Genomic DNA, 22,520 nt, shown 5'->3' on the forward strand with positions numbered 1-22,520 from the left:
CAGCAATACCATATCGTCTGCATAACTAATATTGTTAAAAGAAACTCCATCGATCATGCAGCCGACACCCGCACTACTGAGCTCATCGATGAGCTTATTCATATATATACTAAATAGCAAAGGTGAGGTTAGACCCCCCTGCCTCACACCACATTCTAAACGGTACGCATCAGAGTGCGCACCGGCCCATCTCACACTATTATTTTGATTGCCATACCAATACTGAAAAAATTTAATTAATTCAGGCGGCAGCTTTACTTCCCTAGCTAACTTATTCCATAGTAAATCATATCGAACAAGATCAAAAGCCCTGGACAGATCTAGGAAACATGCGTATACAGGTGTCTTCCTCCCAGTATAATACTGCACAGTACTCTTAAGTGTCATTATCGCAGTATCAGTCGATAACCCATTCCTAAAACCAAACTGCCTATCATTAAGATGCACTTGTTTATTTAGGCAACTATTTAGTAAGCTATCCAAAATTTTAGCTGCAATTGTGGCCAAAGAAATCGGCCTGTAGTTATTGATGTTTGACAGATCACCTGTTTTGTTCTTAGGAATGGGCGTGACTATAGTCTTCATCATTTCCGCATGTTTGCATTAATGTTTTTTCAGTCATAAATACATATTATGGTCCGTTTCGTTGGCTACATTCAGCTCCCTGTTTAGAAACAAACTATTAACAGTGTTCACAAAATTACATTAAATTACATGTAGCATTCGGCGGTAGCTACATGTAGTATATTTAAGCATTGCAGCCACGGCATTTTACTCCTCGCCATAATGTTATTATTTTATATCACGTACTGACTTGCAAGACTGACCTTCGTTCCGCAAATTATAACAATACACAAGATATGATAATTGATCTCATCTCAAACAACTCATTTATTGACCAAACTGACATGTAACTCGTATCTAAATTTTATCATTGACATTGTTTCGTAACTGTCTATAAATAACCTTTTAAAAAGGAAGAGTCACTGATAGTACCTAATGTATTTGAAAGCTTGAACCTATATTATTTAGTTAAATTACTTGTATTTTAGTGATGTACTCATCCATTTTAATTTGTTTCAGATGATCTTATTTTCGAAAATATTTTAATGGAACTCAATGACTACAACACAATTTAAGATGTATTTAAGGATATTTTCAGTATTGATTATAACAGGGACCGTGGCAGCGCAATTGAAAGGTCCTAATGTCTGCACTAGACAAGAACCGTAAGTCAACTTTTATTTAAATTCTTTTAGATATAAGAAGAACAATACCACCCACATAGTGATGCGAATTAAGATTCATTCATATTATTATTATTAATTCATTTGACCCAGTCTATGAAGTTTAATAAGCTCTCAATTTATTTTACGCTACGTATAGTTGAAATACCCATATTAATTTAGCCATATTTTTTAATTTATACCTCTACAATATGCATGCTTCCCGAGTCGTGTCAGGACTGGCCAAATTATCATGTTATTGGTGTGAGATGTGTATATAGGACATCATTCTGTTAATAAATTTGCATTATTGATGCCACGCGCAAAGATTGTGTTCAATTAGTCTTAGTTATAGTTATTGCTTTACCTATTTTCACACTCTTTTTCATAACGGCCGCGTCTTAGAGCTTGCTAGACTAGAGTGATACTACATATAACCTTCACTAAATATCTAACTAGGTATTCTGTATACTACAACCCTCAAGATTATCATATAAATATATGTATATACTTGTATATATAATGTAAATTAGATAGTTTCGCATTCTGAAAATAAAAGGAATCATTCTGTATGTGAACCTATGACCTGATTACTAATTTGAGCTAATCTGATCTAGGAGACATCCACACAGTCGTAAGTGGTATGCTGACTAACTCTAGAAAACGGTGCATGCTATATTATAACCAATAGGACATTTATAAACAATATCAGTCCAGACTTGTCGTCTGCTGGACAAAGACCTTATTAGCCTACCTATTTAGCGACATTGACATTTGTTTTTGACTTTTTTCATTCACTTCCTGCCGACCATGTTTCGTACATTATCATGGCGTAAATGTAACTCGCACTACGTTCGCTGTCTCCACTTAAACCCCTCCTCTGCTCCAATGACTATCGGTTAATAATATTAAAACTACACAAACTGTTCAGGATGTCCGTTTAATTTACTTATCAACGACTTTCATTCAGAATAATGTGTGAACAAAACTGTTCGCGAATTACAGATATTGTTCTTTGTCAATCATCATTGTGCGAATAAACGCTTTGTTTATTTATTTCTGAACCTTGACTGGGGTGACCGATTGTTAGTCGTAATATTACTCATCGGGTCAGTTAACTTTTATCTCCACTTTTCTGTCTCTGTTGAATTTTTTTCTTAACCCTTGATATAAATTCAGTACACAAACGGGCTTAATGGCATTATAGAGTAAATGTTAAACAATTTATAGGAAACGGTACCGAATTTCTTATTCCTGCCACAGCAATTATTCATTCGTATTTGTAGGGTAGGCTAACCTTTATTTAATCAACCTCATATTTCAAGGTGGCAGCAAAATGCACTTTATTAGATGGCCCGTAAACTTGTCAGCTGATATACCCAAAAAACATTAAATGTAAAATGAAATGTTATAATTTTATTTAAAATACATTTTAAAATCACCTCACTGTTATATCAAGCTAAAAATGTACAAAAAAGTGGTAACATTCACTGATGAGTATCTGATTTCAGGTATACGACGATAATACGAGTATCCAAACAACAACCTTATCAAGTGAAGGAAAAAGCATGGTGTTTCAGTATGCTGCCCAGGTGTACTAAATACAGTATTAAATTCCGGCAAGTGTTCAGAACTGAGACACTCACGAAATATAGACTAGTCGAAGAGTGTTGCGAGGGCTATGCGCCGGACGCTGACGGCGAACAGTGCGTGCCTGTGTGCGTGGAGTCGTGCGTGCATGGTAAATGTGTCGCGCCGAACACGTGTACGTGTGCTCATGGATATGGGGGCCCGTCCTGCGATATATGTTAGTACAATTGAAATGGTTTGAAACTGTTTAATGAATACTAACTCGAACTGTTAATTCACAATTACATCAGACCACACTATGTTTGCTAAACTAATTAAGTCGCTCGATGATTTTACGTCCCATTAGTTTAACGATCCTATTCTGTGATAAATAAAGCGATTCTAGGTTTTGTTCGGTTACTTTTATTATTTATTTATTTTTATTGCTTAGATGGGTGGACGAGCTCACACCCTACCTGGTGTTAAGTGGTTACTTGATCCCATAGACATCTACAACGTAAATGCGCCACCTCTTTGGCTCTTTGACTTGAGATATAAGTTCTAAGATCTCAGTATAGTTACAACGGCTGCCCTACCCTTCAGACCGAAAGGCATTACTGCTTCACAGCAGAAATAGGCAGAGCGGTGGTACCTACCCGCGCGGACTCACAAGAGGTCCTACCACCAGTAAAAACTTCATAAGAGATTTTATTTTTTAGCTTGTCCCAATGGTAAATGGGGTCGCAATTGTCAAAACGATTGCCGTTGTCTTAACGGTGGTACGTGTGAGCCTTTGACCGGGGACTGCGCCTGCACGCCCGGGTGGAGAGGCGACGCCTGCGAGCGCGCCTGCTCACCTTCTACGTACGGACACAAATGTGACGAGATATGCCAATGCAAAAATAACGCGACCTGCGATCCATCCTCGGGAGCTTGTAACTGCAGACCAGGCTTCACTGGGCCTTTGTGAGTTTAAAAATCTATATATAAGAAGCATTTTTGAAGTCTCTCTCTCTTGAGGGAGTGTTCTCAAGAATTGTATGAGATGATCCCAATATTTTGTTTTTACCATCGCACCGCCCATCATTCGAGTAGAGTTCATCCGTACTACCTGGAGCCATTACGTTCATTCACAGTGCGGTTCCAGAGATATTTTTGTCACGTACCATGACATGGGGTAAATTGGGATCCTGGGGTAAATTGGGACAAACCTGCGGAAGATTCTCAAAGTACTTGTAGCACGGAATCTACCTAATTTTCTTTAAGGTAATATTTATCAATGTATAGAAGAAAAACCAAGTTAACTATGGAAGTACTAAACATGAGTTAAGTTGGTCCCAAAAACTCGTCAAATTAAATTTAAAATAGTGGTTGAAAAGTGCGTTTTAAAACAGCTTAAAGAGCTTTTAAAAAAAGTGATATTATCGTTGTTTTTTCAATAAGATCACAGTTTATATAAGTTTTTAATACACCTGGAAATACCACAACAAACGGTAAGTTGCAATATTCTTATTTTAAATACAATATTTCGACAAAATAAAAAATGTATATTTTTTCCGTTCTTTTTGGGGAAAATTGGGACGTATGTAGGGTAATTTGGAACGAGACTGGAAAAATTAGGGACGAAAAAACACAAAATTGGAACGCCAAAAGACAAAATAGGGATGGCTTGTTAGGGTTGTCACTGATATCTTATAATAGATTTTTTAGCCTATACTATCACTTAATTGCGTGATGTAAAGAAGGTTAATGTGTTTATCAGTTAGTTTATGTAAGTATTATAGGTAAAAGAAAAGTATATATATAATTACTTTTTTTTCGCGACATTTACCTTGTAATATCTGCCCGGTCGTATGTTCTTTATAGCAATAAAAAAAATTAAAAGTTAAAAGAACTCAAACGAATCAAAACTTTTGTTATTTCAGAATCTATTCACGCATCGAATCATGATTTTGTTAACATTCACAACGAACACACACAAATAAAAACAGGCCTCAGATTTTAAATGTAACATTAATTAAAAATCCGAGATATCCAATTATGAGTGAGTGAATTAATTGAGTTTAGTTATTTCGCTTAGAAAGAATTTCTTTTATTTTTGTTATTATTGGCAGTAATCAGATAAAGCTGTTTTTTTATCTTATTCACCTGATATCTTACTCTTGCTCAAAGATTATTTTGAAAATGTTGATTAAATAAAATTGTATTATTGCATTTCCAGTCCTTTTGCTTTCTATTTTTTATTCTATTTTATGATTTTGTTTCAGAGTTGTGATTTTTAAGGAAATTAAATAATAATTTTCTAAAATATAACATGCACATACTTTTTTTGATCATTGTATTGTTGATTATCATTCACGTCACATCGCTTCGGAATAGAAACCAGCTTAATTTACACTATGTTGTGTATTGTGCTTAAATTATGGATTGTATTCATCATTTCGGTCCATATAAATAATTATATGGCACCTACCTACATATCGCAGTACTGCGAGTTGACAACCCTTACAAATATCCCAATTTAACCCTTAACCGTGTCAATTTACCCCGGACGCTGGGTAAATTGGGACGGCCATTATTTTACCGATTATTTCTTTAAAATGAATAATTAAAATAATGTAACGGTTTTTATCACCTAGGTACGTTCAAGACTCAACTTATTTCTTTGGTTGAGCAGTGACTATTTAATTGGAACTATTTTAAAATTCAATCTGAAGGTCGATTTTGTCCCTATTTACCCCATTGTACGGTACCATTCGGCTTTGGAATGAGCTCCCCTCCACGGTGTTTGCCGAGCGCTATGACAGTTCCTTCTTCATACGAGGCTTGTGGAGAGTACTTAACGGTAGATAACGGTATTACTGACGTCCATCGGCGATGGTAACTATTCACCATCAGATGGGATGTATGCTCGTCTGCCTACAATAAAAAAGTCTCAATTTAGCCGAGAAGCAGCACTTCGCTTGCAGAATAGACATGGGTTTGGGTTTACCGTGACACTAGTTTCATTCCTTTGTCTTCGTCAGTAGCAATGCAAAATTTTAAAACTTGCTACACTTTAGTATTGATGTTTCTAACGACATTTATTCTACAAAACACACAGTTTGTATTTATCATTGTTGATTCATATACAGTAGGCTAATAATGCATTGTCCGCTTCTTAGTAATCTCGAAATGATGCATTATAATAATATTGTCGAGTTATTTAATTGTAAACTCGTAATATGCGTTATTTAAGATAGCTTTAATATATTATTTTCGTGCATAGGCTTTTTCATATTTATTAACTAAAAGTGGAGCTCGAGCTGACGGTTTACCTATTATTAAGGAACTACCAGCATAAAACAGGCAATAGTTTATTTGTAATTTTATAAGTAGAATGTAATTAATAATCATTGTGGAATATGTTGCTTGTCCAAATCTTTTGGTAGGTAACTGACAAATAACAAAAAAAATTAGGATGCCTTTTGGCAGATGCAAAAGGTAGTCGAAATTTCTAACTTTCTCATACTTACACTTAGAATACTAATGTCTACGACATTTTACAACAAACTCCATGCTGTTTGCACAAAACGTCTATTTTTCTAAGGTACCTGCATAATTATTATATTATATTATATAATTACTTACTTAAAAGGCGGAAATTTAACGCCGCCTCTAGGTCCTATAAGAGGGCTATTGCCAAGGCGAAGTCGGAGCACGTTGCCAGAATTGGCGAGCGACTGAATAGCTATCCCTCTGGGAGCCGTGCTTTCTGGTCGCTAGCTAAGGCTGCAGAAGGTAACTTCTGCAGGTCTAGCCTTCCACCACTGCGTAAGTCCAATGACAGTCTGGCTCATAGTGCGAAGGAGAAGGCTGACCTTCTGGTCAAGCTCTTTGCCTCATGCTCGACTTTGGATGACGGAGGAGCCACGCCGCCCAACATCTCCCGGTGTGACAGCTCCATGCCTGAGATTCGCATCACACAGCGTGCGGTCAGGCAGGAGCTTCGGCTTCTTGATGTTCATAAGTCGAGTGGGCCAGATTGCATCCCCGCAGTGGTTCTAAAAACATGCGCCCCTGAATTGACACCCGCGCTAACGCGTCTATATCGCCTCTCGTACAATACCAACAGGGTTCCGTCTTCATGGAAGACTGCTCATGTCCACCCTATCCCCAAGAAGGGTGACCGGTCGGACCCCTCGAATTACAGACCTATCGCGATAACTTCCTTGCTTTCCAAGGTGATGGAGCGAATCATTAACATCCAACTTCTTAAGTATCTTGAGGATCGCCAGCTGATCAGTGACCGGCAGTACGGTTTCCGTCATGGTCGCTCAGCTGGCGATCTTCTTGTATACCTCACACATAAATGGGCTGAAGCCTTGGAAAGCAAGGGCGAGGCTCTCGCTGTGAGCCTTGACATCGCGAAGGCCTTCGACAGGGTCTGGCATAGGGCACTTCTATCGAAGCTTCCAGCATACGGGATCCCTGAGGGACTCTGCAAGTGGATCGCTAGCTTTTTGGATGGGCGGAGCATCGCAGTTGTCGTCGACGGCTGCTGCTCCGATACCATGACCATCAACGCTGGTGTTCCACAAGGTTCGGTGCTCTCCCCCACGCTTTTCATACTGCATATCAATGACATGCTATCTATTGATGGCATGCATTGCTATGCGGATGACAGCACGGGGGATGCGCGATATATCGGCCATCAGAGTCTCTCTCGAAGCGTTGTACACGAGAGGCGATTAAAACTTGTGTCTGAAGTGGAGAACTCTCTGGGGCGGGTCTCCAAGTGGGGTGAACTGAATTCAGTTCAGTTCAACCCATTGAAGACACAGGTTTGCGCGTTCACTGCGAAGAAGGACCCTTTTGTCATGGCGCCGGAATTTCAAGGAGTATCCCTGCAGCTTTCCGCGAGTATCGGGATTCTGGGGGTCGATATTTCGAGCGATGTCCAGTTTCGGAGTCATTTGGAAGGTAAAGCCAAATTGGCCTCTAAAATGTTGGGAGTTCTCAACAGAGCGAAGCGGTATTTCACGCCTGGACAGAGACTTGCGCTTTATAAAGCGCAGGTCCGACCTCGCGTGGAGTACTGCTCTCACCTCTGGGCCGGGGCTCCCAAATACCAGCTACTTCCATTTGACTCCATACAGAAACGGGCTGTTCGGATGGTCGATAGTCCTGCTCTCGCGGATCGCTTGGAACCTCTGGGTCTACGGAGGGACTTCGGTTCTCTCTGTGTTTTATACCGCATGGTCCATGGGGAATGCTCTGAGGAATTATTCGAGATGATTCCCTCATCTCCTTTTTATCATCGCACCTCCGGTCATCGGAGCAAAGTTCATCCATATTATCTGGAACCGCTGCGTTCATCGACAGTGCGTTTCCAAAGATCTTTTTTGCCACGTACCATCCGGCTTTGGAATGAACTCCCCTCCACGGTGTTTTCCGAGCGCTATGACATGTCCTTCTTCAAACGAGGCTTGCGGAGAGTTCTTTATGGTAGGCAGCGGCTTGGCTCTGCCCCTGGCATTGCTGACGTCCATGAGCGACGGTGACCACTCACCATCAGGTGGGCCGTATGCTCGTCTGCCTACAAAGGCAATAAAAAAAAAAAAAAAAAAAAACTTTAAAAATTAACTTAAAAAAATAGATTAATTTATTAATGTACAAAAACATCCAAAACATTTAAACAAAATATCTTTGTTATATCATTTTCCACTTACGTTGCACTAATTTAATGGACGTGATGACAAAGATCGAAATTATTTTGAAATGTTTACAAATATAGTGACAAACCTTACTCATTATGTACAATAGTACTCATTATGTATCAAATCTTATCAAGGGAACGTACAAGTTCCGGTAACTCATCATTTGTAATCGAAAATGGCGACCTTGTATCTCAAAAAGATCCCCGGTATTTGTTCTATTGTCTCTCAAATGGGCTTTGAATACGAGATGGGCAGTGAACTTATGTGCTCATTTATTCGCAAGTAAAAGTAAGGAATCATCAGGAGGAATGTTTGGAATATTCATTAGTGTCGGAACTAATATTTTATTGGTTTAAAAAAGTGAAAACAATTATGGTATTCATATTATTTATATTATTTTAGATGTGAGCAAGAATGTCCCGTACCGGGTGAAGCTTGTCCCCAAAACTGCCGGTGCCAAAATGATGGGCAATGCAAGAAATTCACAAACGACTGCGAGTGTACTGCCGGCTGGACCGGAGATGTTTGTGCTAACAGGTAACTCACAGTTCATCAGATTTCATTGCTTTTTTGTTTCGATATACAAGTGCGTCGTTCGGATTATCAATAGTCTATACTAATATTATAAAGAGGAAAGATTTGTTGGTTTGTTCGTCTTGAATAGGCTCCGAAACTACTGCACCGATTTGAAAAATTCTTACACTGTTTGAAAGCTACACTCTTCCCGAGTGACATAGGCTATAATCTTTTTTGAAAAATTAGGGATCCTTACTAAAACTCAAATAATGTAACATAAGGTAAAATTTTTTTACCTAAAATATTCTTTACATCGCGTGCCCTGCGAAAACTATTGATGATAGAATAAAATAATGTACTACGACTTTGTAGAACACATTATTATTTACAAAAAGGGTCGCGACAGCATATGTCTAACTATTATAGTTATGTCGCAATAAGTGTTCTTTTATTTAAAAAAATAAAACAACATTAAACATCTGTGAAATTTTTGTTGAATGCCCGAGCGGACCCGGAGCTGGCCGCTAGTCTGCTTATAAAAGGCTTGAAAGCTTTGGATTTACTGCGACAATAGTACTTTATACTGCTTGTTTTTATATGAAGTATTCCAAGGAATTGTCTGAAGCTTTCGAGGTCTCCTTATTTTGACTATTAGGTCGTAGTAAGAACTGTTTCTTTCAACAGATGTCCTGCAGGTCGATGGGGAGAAAAATGTGAGAGACCCTGCGAGTGTGCTAATGGCGCTAGTTGTCATCACGTTACAGGAAAATGCCAATGTGAAGCAGGCTTTACGGGGGAGAAGGTACGCTATATACACTTGTATTAGGTTCATTTTGTTTTGAACAATCGAGGTGGGAAATGCTATTTCGTTTAAGTGACATTTTTACAACTTTACAGGAGAGCCATTTAAAGTTTAAAATTTGGAAAAAATATCATAACAAAAAAATCTTCACCTATATCAAAGGGGTAAATTAAATTGAAGTTCAAGTAAAAACATCGAACTGTTGGTGCTAATACCAAATAAAACGGACCTTTCATTACAAAGATGAAGGTCGTGTATTTTTTATTTTTTTTATTGCTTTATTGCTATTGCTATTGTATAGCTTTATTGCCATTGGGTAGACGAGCTCACAGCCCACCTGGTGTTAACTGGTTACTGGAGTCCATAGCCATCTACGACGTAATGCGCCAACCACCTTGAGATATAAGTTCTAAGGTCTCAAGTATAGTTTTACAACTGCTGCCCCACCCTTCAAGCCGAAACGCATTACTGCTTCACGGCAGAAATAGGCAGGGTGGTGATACCTACCCGTGCGGACTCACAAGAGGTCCTACCACCAGTATTAAGCGAAATGTTGCTTAAACCGAATAACCTTTGATCCCTCGATTTAATGAATCCATTTTTCTGTTCTACAGTGTTTAGATATATGTCCGATCGGTACGTACGGCGTGGACTGCGCGCACACGTGCACGTGCGAGCACGGCGGCGCGTGCGCGGCGCAGAACGGCTCGTGCACGTGCCGGCCGGGGTGGCGCGGCCCGCACTGCCAGCTGCGAGCCTGCGACGATGCCAAGTGGGGGCCGCACTGCGACAAAGACTGCGACTGTAATCCTGAGACAACCGATTTGTGAGCCCTTTTCTTTTAAATGTTGATTGGTTCGTGGCAAAACTTAAACAAATATATTCGACTTTAGAGCCGTTAAGTCGAATTTGTCTATAGTAACTTTTAAAGTTTTAAATATATTTTTATTCGATAACTATCCATAGAGTTAATCCGGAAGCTTATTCGATCTAACGCCTTTGCAATTAGTATTCCAACATTTAAAAAGTTTTCAATAAAAAAGTGTGTTCGTCTTTAGGTGCGACCCGTGGACCGGCACGTGCGAGTGCGCAGCGGGGTGGGGGGGCGACACGTGCTCGCGACAGTGTCCACTGCTCACTTACGGCAAGGGGTGCCGCTCTACATGCCGCTGCGAAAACAACGGCCTCTGCTCGCCTATCAATGGTCATTAACATTCTTTTTCATTCGATATTTAGTCGCCATTTTGATACGGAAAAATAGAAAAGCACTAAGAATATAAAATACTAATTAAAAAAAATACAAGAGCCTATTTAAAAAATGAAATATGTAGTCTAATAAAAAAGTCATTAAAAAAAGAAGAACCAAATTAATAAAATATATGCATTTAAATTAAATAGGTTGTAGAGATTATACACCAAGTAGTCCTTATTCACAGAATCTGTCTCAAGACGTAAGTTATTCATCTACCTTGGGAATGGACAGTGTCCCGTTAGGACTTCACAAGTATTTTCAAACAATAGTCCCTTTCTTTTAAATTAAATACGAAAATGAAATACTGCCTAGGAGTACAAATAATAAATGTGCTATATATATTAATTGCACCTAAAACCGTGCTAGTTTTAAGAATATCTTAATCGATTATGAGATGTGGACTTATTGTTTGTCCGTTATTACAAATTTTCATACAAATTTCGACCGAATTTTCGGACTACGAGAATGATCGATATATTATGATATAACAGGTTCGTGCCTGTGCGCCCCGGGGTACCGCGGCCTCCACTGCGAGGAGAAGTGTCCCTACCCGCTCTACGGAGACAACTGCGCCGACACCTGCGACTGTCACAACAACGCCACCTGCTCGCACGAGACGGGACAGTGCAGCTGCAAACCAGGGTAAAAACTTATTCTTTAGTTACTTTTTATTTATTACTTAGGTGGGTGGACGAGCTCACAGCCCACCTTGTGTTAAGTGGTTACTGGAGCCCATAGACATCTACAACGTAAATGCGCCACCCACCTTGAGATATAAGTTCTAAGGTCTCGAGTATAGTTACAACGGCTGCCTCACCCTTCAAACCGAAACGCATTACTGCTTCACGGCAGAAATAGGCAGAGTGGTGGTAACTACCCACGCGGACTTACTAGAGGTCCTACCACCAGTTGTTGTTGTTCTCTTATACGTTGTAGGTGTTACTGTCTTCTACGTTTTCGAAGTTAGTAATGATGTTCATGACGTAACTTAATCATTTTTTTTGCATTTTATGACCTTGGAATTAAGACCTTTAGGTCAAGTCATATTTTAAACGTCACTTCGTATTCCCTATGCCTTCAAAAATGTGATAGAGTAGTGAAGAAAAACATTCTTTATTGCATTAGTTAGGTATGTGAACTCGTTCCGCGTTCCATCGTTAAGTGGTTTTAAGTTCATAGGCATCAAAACGTGAATTGAGAAGTGAATTCAGAGATAAATTATATTGGAACAACACTTCCACCTCCAAATTATAATCCAAAGTATTTTATTTTATATCTTTTGTATTTTTTTTTTGTTGTGTTATAAAGTATATTCTATCTCTCTCACACTCTTAAGTTTGGTTTGTTAAATTATACGACACCATGCTATTTTTCAATTGCGGAATAAGACGTAACATGAAGTACGTAACTTTCAGATAAATTGTCGAAGCTTCAAAATAGGATATAGATATGCTCCAAATGGTATCTATATATATATTTATTTAAAAAAAAAAAAATATATTTATATATATATATATATATATGTGGGATTTGCTCAAAGTAAATAGCAGTTATTTGGAAAAGTAACAAAATTTATTAGACAACACGTCGTAATCGTTTACAGTAGTTCACACTCTTACTATGCCCGATCGCCATCTTGACCATTTCCCTTCCGTCCCTTTCTTCCTCATACATTCATCCCTTTCACTCGAAAACGTTCCGTTTCCCACATATATAATATATTTATTTTTTCAGATTCGATGGCTTGAAATGCGACCGACCGTGTAACGGTAAAACATTTGGACTGTACTGCAGACAGCCGTGCGACTGTGAGAACGACGCGCCGTGTAACCCGGTGACCGGTGCGTGTACTGACATTGACAATAACATTACCGCAACTCCGCGAACTAATAACCGATAGACTTCGTACGCGGGTCTGTTTACATGACACATCCTGTGTGTATGAAACTTGAGATTGTTTTTGTAATTGAGTTGAACTTTACGACTTTAGAATTGAACGTTGCATGTATTAACAATGAGACCGTTACATTATTCAGAATACAACGTTTCGATTACTTCGTAACAACAAACGGTATGTACTAGTTCTTCTTGGTATTGGCGCGTACTGTCCTTTTTTATAATAAAAAAATATGTTCTACTTTGTATTGTGGAGCGGAATTCAAGTCTTTACCCTAATGCTGGATTAATAAATAACTAGGAACAAATCACGCACGGTTATTCGGCTCCAATTTAGGACTTCCTGTGTTATGGGTACCGGACACTAATAAACATACTTATATATGTTTAAATAGTTACATAAATTTTGAGACAATAAGCATCCCGACACAGCAAAGAAATTTGTTCATCACACAATGTTTACCCCACGTGGGAATCGAACCCACGACCCACGGCACAACAGTCAGAGGCGCTTATTATTGCTCAACCGAGTCAGTCAAATTTGTATGTTCGTGTTTCTATGTTATGTTTCAAAACGAACAGTCGAATTCAAGTTATGATATATGGGCCCGTTAGTCCTTAATTACCAGTTAAGCATTGAGTCTATCATAGTTGGTAAATAAATTAATTGAAAGACAGAAGTCGGTAATGTAAAACAATCACATTTGCGTATAGTATGACAATGTAGATACTTTAACATTAAAATAAATGAAGAATCATATATAAAAAAAGAAAAAAACTAGTTTTTTAAGTTTTTTAATGTTTATATATTATTATATATATTTTGTATTCTAATTTTTAGAATAGACATACATACTCCACTAATTTTATTTTATACTCCGATAGTTTTATGTGTAAAATTACTTACATGACGATTAGGTTATTTACTTGAATTTTTTTTTTTTTATATTGGGCTATGGAACCGTATATCGACGTTGCAAATTTGAAATCTCCTATGTGTATAAATGTAATTATCGAGAAAATCTAATAAAACTACCTCCTAAAAAAATGCAAATATTTTTTAGCACGTAGGATACCTACTTCGTTTGATCTATAATATAATGCAAACCGAAACTTAGGATTTTTTAAGATTTACGCGTAATAAAGTGAAACATTGAGATATGCACATGGGAGTTTTAGCTGTGTATAGGTTCAAAATCCACCAGAGAACGCAAGATATTTGACAGATGCCTGTATCTCGCTTACGACATTTTGAAGATAAGCTTGCATATTATATATACAAGTTACGAACAAAAACATTCGGACCGTTGGTCTACCGAGCGGGTGAAATTGCATTTGTCAAATATCTTGCGTTCTGTAATGGCTACCGCCACAAACTTTCATCTATTTATTGACCCAAAATGTCACACAAATATCTTGCGTTCTGTAATGGCTACCGCCACGAACTTTCATCTATATATCGAAGCTTGAAAGGCAAACGTGACCAAGCGACAATTAGTGAACTTTACAGTAGACTAATTTAAAGTTGAAATACCTGAAAAAAATCTATTTTAACGAATCTAACGGTAGGCAGCGGCTTGGCTCTGCCCCTGGCATTGCTGAAGTCCATGGGCGACGGTAACCACTCACCATCAGGTGGGCCGTATGCTCGTCTGCCTACAAGGGCAATAAAAAAAAAAAAAAAATCTAGCTGTAGGATTGAAATGATTTTAATAGACCTAGTAATATATTTTTTTGCGCATTGAATGTGGTTATTGCATCATTTATGCATTTATTTATCATTTATGTACAAAGCAGTTATTGTCGCTTAGTCACGTTTGCCTTTCAAGCGTCGATATGTAAACATCGTTTTGACCCAATTGATTTTTTATTTATTTTTATTTTAAATTTGGAACGTCGATATAATGTTGCGTGTTGCGTGTCCAGGGGAGTGCGTGTGCGGGCCGGGGTACACGGGCGCGCGCTGCGAGCGGCACTGCGAGCCCGACCACTTCGGCCAGGGCTGCTCGCAACCCTGCAACTGTTCCCGCCACGCGGTGCGCTGCCACCACGTCACCGGGGACTGCATCTGCGAAGACACCTGGAGAGGTACATATATCGTCTATATTCGCAAACAATACGATCCATGTTCGACATGTGCCCGGGATCATAACCAGCAAACTGTCTAAGACTATATAGCAAATTTTGTTAAAAATGCTTTTGGTTAATTTTCTTAAAAAAAATTGCGAAAGGAAATTGAATACTTATCGTTAGAAAAATATTATTGATAGCATGGGATGGTGTAACAGTAAAAGTCAGCAGGGAATACTTTGAGGATGCAGCCAACTACTGGAGCCCTAATCTGGCATAATGAGCACCTTGAACATATATTTTGGATCTCTTCGCAGATAGACACAGCACAGTCTCTGAAGATTGTATGAGTAATAAGGCCTAGTGCATGTACCTACGCAATTTAATTTTAGTTATTGCGATTTTGTTTTAAGAAATTCTCCATGTCCGCTTTTGATTTTTGGGTACAGTGACGAATTAGGACTTGAATGTAACACGTTTAGTAGTAAAGTCGCTGCACACGCATCGTTGAGTATCGATTGTTGTGTTTGGGCGTCGACACAGCACAGTATCTAAAGATTGAATCAGTAATAACGCCTAGTGCATGTTCTTATGCAATATAATTTTAGTTATTGCGATTTTGTTTTAAGAAATTCTCCCTGGACGCTGTTGATTTTTGGGTACAGTGACGACGAAGGCGAATTAGGACTTGATTGTAACACGTTCAGTTTTAAAGTAATTTTGCTGCACACGCATCGCTTAGTATCGATTGTTGAGTTCGGGCGTCGTTCGTGTAACAGGAGTGCGTTGCGAGACGCAGTGCTCGGCGGGCACGTTCGGCGCCGCGGGATAGACACAGCACAGTCTCTTAAGGTTGAATGAGTAATAATACCTATAGTAGAATTATTTTGTCGCTGCAGTTTGGGTCATAAAACATAGCTCGGCTAGGGCGGCGAACATGTTGCGCGGGCGCAACGCCATTATCGATAAAAACAAATGAGTCATCGAAGGCAGGTACATGGCGGCGGGGTGGTATACGAAGGATGGTGAGACATTGTTATGTTATGAGTAATTTGTAGTTACCTGCAAGTTATAGTACATTATGTCGAAGAGAAATGTGTTTTTATGTATTCGTTCTCTGAATTTCTTTAGTGACACAATGGCTACTCCTTTGTTTTGTATCAAAACGGCAGAAATTATTCAAAATAATATTTGCACGTGTTGTTATCAACAATGTGTTAAAATTTTTCACTGAAATAAGAATAAATCCCGAAAAGTTACAAAGTGTTAATTTCTGCCGTTCTCGTTAACTTGCTGCGGCGATATGTGGTGTAAGTGTTCGATTAGTGATTTTTTCTTTCATTTTTATCACTAACCCACAAAATGACAAAACTAAATACACTATCAATAACGCTTATCGACAACAATAATGCGCATCACTATGCCCGTCCATAAGGCTCGTGAGTGGAAGAGGGAGCGAAATACTCGCTTCACCGCTCCGATTTTTTATGACCCAAACTGCACGGACAAAATAATTCTACTATAGTGCAAGTTCCTACGCAATTTAATATTAGTTATTGCGATTTTGTTTTAAGAAATTCTCCCTGTCTGCTTTTGATTTTTGGGTACACTGTTGAATTAGGACTTAAATGTAACACGTTTAGTAGTAAAGTCGCTGCACACGCATCGTTTAGTATCGATTGTTGAGTTCGGGCGTCGTTCGTGCAACAGGAGTCCGTTGCGAGACGCAGTGCTCGGCGGGCACGTTCGGCGCCGCGTGCTCGGAGGCGTGCCGCTGCGCGAACAACTCGTCGTGCGCGGCGGACTCGGGGCGCTGCGTGTGCGCGGCCGGCTGGACGGGCGAGCGCTGCGACCGGCCCTGTCCCGAGCGCACGTACGGCGCCGGCTGCACGCAGCTCTGTCCCCACTCGCTGCCCGGTATTCTTTTTTTCTCCTACCTATGCTGATAGCCTTGAAAGGCTATTTCAGCTTCACTCTAACGTGTGTACTGTATGCGCGCGAGTTCATGTCTATCGGGGCCAGAGGCGACGCGCGGGGGACAGCTCGCCCCACCTTCGCCCGCCTCACCGCAATTGTCTGACGTCGAGTGTTGTCTTTGACGGTTGTGACGCGAGCTTATCGATATCTAAAATTTACGCTAACGCTATTGTGCTATTTAACCATGACTACTCCGCTTCCAACAAGTTCAGATAGAAAAAAAAATACTTAAAAAAGATACATACTGATTCCGACTCTGATCTGTCAGTTGTCTTTTCATTTGATAGTGATTGAATTGTAATTTAAAAAATATTTTTCTCTATTAGAAATAAACAAGTAATTACTTATCACATTTATTTTATTTCATAAATTGCAAAATTACCTTAAGTTACATTACAGCTATTGACTAAATCGGTAGTTATTATCGACATTACCATAATTAACTAGGTTACAGCACTACCGCATTCCTCAGGATGGACATGAACTCGCGCGCCTACAGTAGGTGAGCTCACGGGGCTCAAACCGGAGTGTTGCTAACACTGACCCTAGCAAGAGCAGTGCTTCGTAGAATCTACCACCGGATCGGAAACGCGACCCACTGAGAAGATCCGGCGAGAAACTCAGTGGGCTGTGTCTATGGGTTAATTCTCTCGTCGAGCCCTTCGTCGCAAGCGACGGGTTCGACGAGGACGGTGACCGGTGCTTGTGGTGCCTAAAAGCACCGTTAATGGTGCACCCGGCACGCAGTGCCGCCTGCGACACTCTTATTTAAAGCCGCTTTCAGACTACGCTATATATACTACTAGCGACCCACCCTCGCTTCGCTTCGGAAACTAATATTATTATTGATTTCTTCACTATTTAATGGATGTTATACATATAAACCTTCCTCTTCAATCACTCTATCTATTAAAAAAACCCGCTTCAAAATCTGTTGCGTAGTTTTAAAGATTTAAGCATACATAGGGATATGGGGACAGAGAAAGCGACTTTGTTTTATACTATGTAGTGATAGTGATAACAGCGTGCCTGCCTATTTCATGAAGCAGTAATGCGCTTCGGTTTGAAGAGTGGGGCAGCCGTTGTAACTATACTCGAGACCTTAGAACTTATATCTCAAGATGGGTGGCGCATTTACGTTGTAGATGTCTATGGGCTCCAGTAACCACTTAACACCAGGTGGGCTGTGAGCTCGTCCACCCATCTAAGCAATAAAAAAAACCTTTACTTAACCAATACTATGTGGTACAGAACAATGTAAACGTGTACATAACAATGTATGGTGCGCGATATTGTTGTGCTATGAGCTATATACTATATGCTATTATATTATAGCGTAGTCTGAAAGCAGCTATATGTATTCATAGCCTCTTCACTGAGTTTTGCTAGTTTATTAAGAACTTAAACGTCTAATATCGATCAATGTAGAAATGCTACTGTTGACCATCCCATGCATCAATATATTTGTACAGTAATAACGCACTATGAAAACGCTTAAAACAAGTTGTAGGACCGCGAATAAACTAACAGCCTAAACTAGACGAAAAACTATTAATTTACCAAATTTAACATGCATATAAACTGCCGTCGTCGGTCGTCTTGCTTGTAAACGCAATGTAACGCGAAGACATCCGGAAACTGTAACCGAAACTGTTCTCTCAGACTACCCTCATTTCGAAAATTTCTCGCGTCGATCGATCTATATAAATTTAAATGCAAGTACATAAAGAAGTGATAATTTTTTTTTTTTTCGAACTGCCCTATCATTCATTCACAGCTGTGTTCGTTTTTGGAAACGATTTAGATACATGGTTTATAGTTACAAGAATTTCTCAAGTGAATAAAACTTCTCTCATGAAAAGCAAATTAGAAAATTATCGATTTTGGAAAAGTCTGCCCCCTTAAAACCGTATTATCAGCCATACCAGCTCTATCGTTAACTTCTTCGCAAAAATATAAAAATCACTACTTAATTTAACTCTTATTTCTTCTCTTAATTGTTTGTCTAATATATTAATTTCAGAAAATACGACATGCGATCCCGTGACTGGCAAGTACAGCTGTGCGAGCGGGTACACGGGCGTGGCGTGCGAGTACCCGTGCCCGCTCGGGACGTACGGCCTGGACTGTCAGAACAAGTGCGTTTGTAAGAACGACGCCGACTGTCATCACGTCACCGGTGAGTCGACTGTGCAACTACTTCTATACGCAAGTCAGGAAAGTTACTGCCTGATGTCATAAATTAATTGCATTCGAATACCCAAAATCATGAATCCCTTTTAAATTGTAGGGTTTTAGCCGTTGAAGTGTAGCACACATGCATTCAAACATATCTTTATATATGATTCTACTGTACGTGTGTATGACAGTGAACTCCTCCTAAAGGGCTGGACCGATTTGAATGAATTTTTGTGTATGCATTCATTCATTCATTTGTGTATGCAGGACGTCTAGTCTAGTCTAGTCGGGTGCGCTAATTTATATATAAATTGTAACGATTTGATTAATTCTTAATTTATTATTTTTATTCATTATAAAAACGAAGATGACGAACTATACTGAGATCTTAGAACTTATATCTCAACGTGGGTGGCGCATTTACGTTGTAGATATCCATGGGCTCCAGTAACCACTTTACACCAGGTGGGCTGTGAGTACGTTCACCCATCGAAGCAATAAAAAAAATAAAAAAAAAATTAAGGTTATGAACTGTGTGTGCGCAGGAGTGTGTCAGTGCCGGCCCGGCTGGCGCGGCGCCCAGTGCGGCGAGGCGTGCGGGCCCGGCTGGTGGGGCATCAACTGCTCGCAGCCGTGCCGGTGCGCGCACGGCGCCGCGTGCCGCCCCATCGACGGCTACTGCCGCTGCCCGCCCGGATACACCGGCAACTACTGCACCCAGTGTGAGTGACAATACTTCGAAATGTTAATCACTAAAAGAGCTATTCGGTTCCGCTGTTTCGATTCCGGAAAGGTTGAGATACCTTTATAACGTATAATTGTCATTACGCATCTCGTATATTTATATAGTTTGAAGTCGTTGTGGCATAAAGGATAAGATGTCCGGTGCATTCGTATGTAGCGATGCACCGGTGTTCGAATCCCGCAGGCGGGTACCAATTTTTCTAATGAAATACGTACTTAACAAATGTTCACGATTGACTTCCACGCTGAAAGAATAACATCGCGTAATAAAAATGAAACCCGCAAAATTATAATTTGCGTAATCACTGGTGGTAGGACCTCTTGTGAGTCCGCACGGGTAGGTACCACCACCCCGCCTATTTCTGCCGTGAAGCAGTAATGCGTTTCGGTTTGAAGGGTGGGGTAGCCGTTGTAACTATACTTAGAACTAACTTTAACTAACCTTAGAACTTATATCTCAAGGTGGGTGGCGCATTTACATTGTAGATGTTTATGGGCTCCAGTAACCAATTAACACCAGGTGGGCGTGAGCTCGTCCACCCATCTAAGCAATAAAAAATAAATACTTAGAATATATTGTAGAGCAGGGCTCTCTAAACTACACAAACCTTTGCGGGCTAATTTAATTTAATAAAAAAAATTTACTACAAAAGCCGGAGGGCCGCAGAAAATAATATTTTCGAAAACAACATACTTTCCGGGAATTTCCGGGAATGATATCATGGGAATGGAATGTTACAAGAATAAAGATAAATTATACCAAATATTGATTATGTATATGTTTTTAAGTATATAAATATATCAGAGGAAGTAAGAAAGTAGCTCCGACAATTAACAAATTAAAGAGCGGACGGTTAGCGTGGTGTAGACATGTGTTGTGTAGAGAGAAGAGGCATGTGACTATGAGATGTATGGACATGGTAGTGCAAGGAAGAGGGGGAAGAGGTCGACCGAAGAATGCAAGGATGGAGTATGTGAATGATGATATGAGAGAGAGAGAGAAGTGAGTGTTGAGATGACGGCTGATAGAAGAAAATAGAATAGAAAAATTCGCTGTGCCGACCCCAACTGGTGGGATAAGGTGGAGAAAAAGAAGATCGATTATATGTTTTTGGACAGCCCTGTTATAGAGCATCCTAACGCGCGTATGACTTTTTGGCGGGAACGCGAGGAGTGAAGTTGTGTGATTTATTTTATTTTATCTATTTAGTGTTTCTTCAGGTTTAAATGTGTAATAACGGTGGTTTATTAACTATTTAGTATCTGTGAAAGGGCACATATGTGGAAAAATAAAACAAAGTTGCTGGACGTAACTTCTCGGGATCCACTGAAAAAGTCTCAGTAAATGCCCACCATATTACTGAGATTATATTCATCCCATATAATCTCATCCCATTTAATTTAATTTCATCCGAGTTGATTAATGTCTCAAACCAATCATCTTTTCATTTCATTTCACTTTGTGTTATCATTTTTCATAAAAATAAGAATATAAATTAAAATAAGACATGACCTAAAGGTCTTAGTTATAAGGTCATAAAATCCCTTTAAAAAAAATTAACGCGCGTATCAATCGTTAGTTTCTAATTTGGCTCGCAGTCTGCCCGGAGGGGTACTTCGGCGACCACTGCATGGAGGCGTGCAACTGTCCGTCGGCCGGGAACTGGGTGTGCGACCCGGTGCGGGGCTGCGTGTGTCAGCGCGGCTTCATCGGCGAAGGCTGCGACCAGCACGCCAGCGAGGCCGTCGTTATAGGAGAAGCTAAAGGCGAGTATTCGAACAAAGTACCATGCCCATATTAGTATGGAGCTGAAAGTCAGCATGCCCAAATTGCAGCTCTGTGTCATATGATAACTTTTTAACAGTATTTATATGATATCTAGATTTAATGTCATATAAAGCACAGGTTCAAAAGATATTGGACATTAAACATGATAACTTCCTACTGGTTTTTATACATTTTATCGTTTACAGACAGCACTGCTATTAGTTTTTCACTAGGAACTTAATAAATAAAGCATGAGTTAATGATTAAAACGACGATACGTACTGCAATGTCAATAAGAAGTCTTATTTTTTAAATTTTTTTATCCAGTGCTTCATATGATTTAAAATTAACAACATAATTCTAATTTTTATTTATTAGAGCAATCTTGTAATATACTTTATCTGGGCATTTCTGGGGCACAAATGGGCATTGTCCTTTACGTATTGATTTTTTGAAGAAAACAAAAAGGGAAAATATTTGATGACGTCACTAGCTGTTTCGAGTGCGGTGTTTCACATATCCCGATCATTTGAGTTACGTAACAAATACCTTTTTAATGTTAGGAGACTAGGGAATAATTAACTTACAAGATATCACAGTTAACCTGCTTAGAAAACTTTATTAACTTACTGTACTAGATATGTATTAAATTAGTGTATAACTGTGTATTCGACACATTACAGCGTCGATGTGTGAACTAACTCACCTACTGCTTCGCGTAGAGTGGTCGTTGGAGACCATAGACATCATAACCCTGAGATGTAATACTGAAATTTCAATTAATTGTGGCTGTACTTATACCCTTCAAACCAGACCGTTCTGC

At 39.4% G+C, this 22,520-nt stretch overlaps 1 protein-coding gene across 8 annotated transcripts in view; it reads left to right on the top strand.

Moving 5' to 3' along the window:
- Positions 1–22,520, top strand: part of drpr (multiple EGF like domains draper) — a 40,248-nt gene that overhangs the window by 11,335 nt on the left and 6,393 nt on the right. For 7 of the 8 annotated variants that reach the window (XM_089729717.1, XM_089729718.1, XM_089729711.1 and 4 more), the window contains exons 2-15: positions 1,084–1,229; positions 2,738–3,033; positions 3,515–3,761; positions 8,897–9,031; positions 9,695–9,812; positions 10,427–10,638; positions 10,871–11,016; positions 11,556–11,706; positions 12,799–12,905; positions 14,887–15,048; positions 16,741–16,947; positions 19,031–19,186; positions 19,731–19,907; positions 21,529–21,696. In XM_089729717.1, coding sequence (XP_089585843.1) covers positions 1,120–1,229; positions 2,738–3,033; positions 3,515–3,761; positions 8,897–9,031; positions 9,695–9,812; positions 10,427–10,638; positions 10,871–11,016; positions 11,556–11,706; positions 12,799–12,905; positions 14,887–15,048; positions 16,741–16,947; positions 19,031–19,186; positions 19,731–19,907; positions 21,529–21,696 — 2,392 coding nt within the window. In that variant the 5' untranslated portion in view covers positions 1,084–1,119. The remainder of the gene's footprint in view (positions 1–1,083; positions 1,230–2,737; positions 3,034–3,514; positions 3,762–8,896; positions 9,032–9,694; positions 9,813–10,426; positions 10,639–10,870; positions 11,017–11,555; positions 11,707–12,798; positions 12,906–14,886; positions 15,049–16,740; positions 16,948–19,030; positions 19,187–19,730; positions 19,908–21,528; positions 21,697–22,520) is intronic. The other variant, XM_089729719.1, reaches the window with a different exon arrangement.

This window comes from Bombyx mandarina, chromosome 09 (genome assembly GCF_030267445.1).
Source record: "Bombyx mandarina strain Sakado chromosome 09, ASM3026744v2".
In the NCBI taxonomy this organism is placed as follows: domain Eukaryota; kingdom Metazoa; phylum Arthropoda; class Insecta; order Lepidoptera; family Bombycidae; genus Bombyx; species Bombyx mandarina.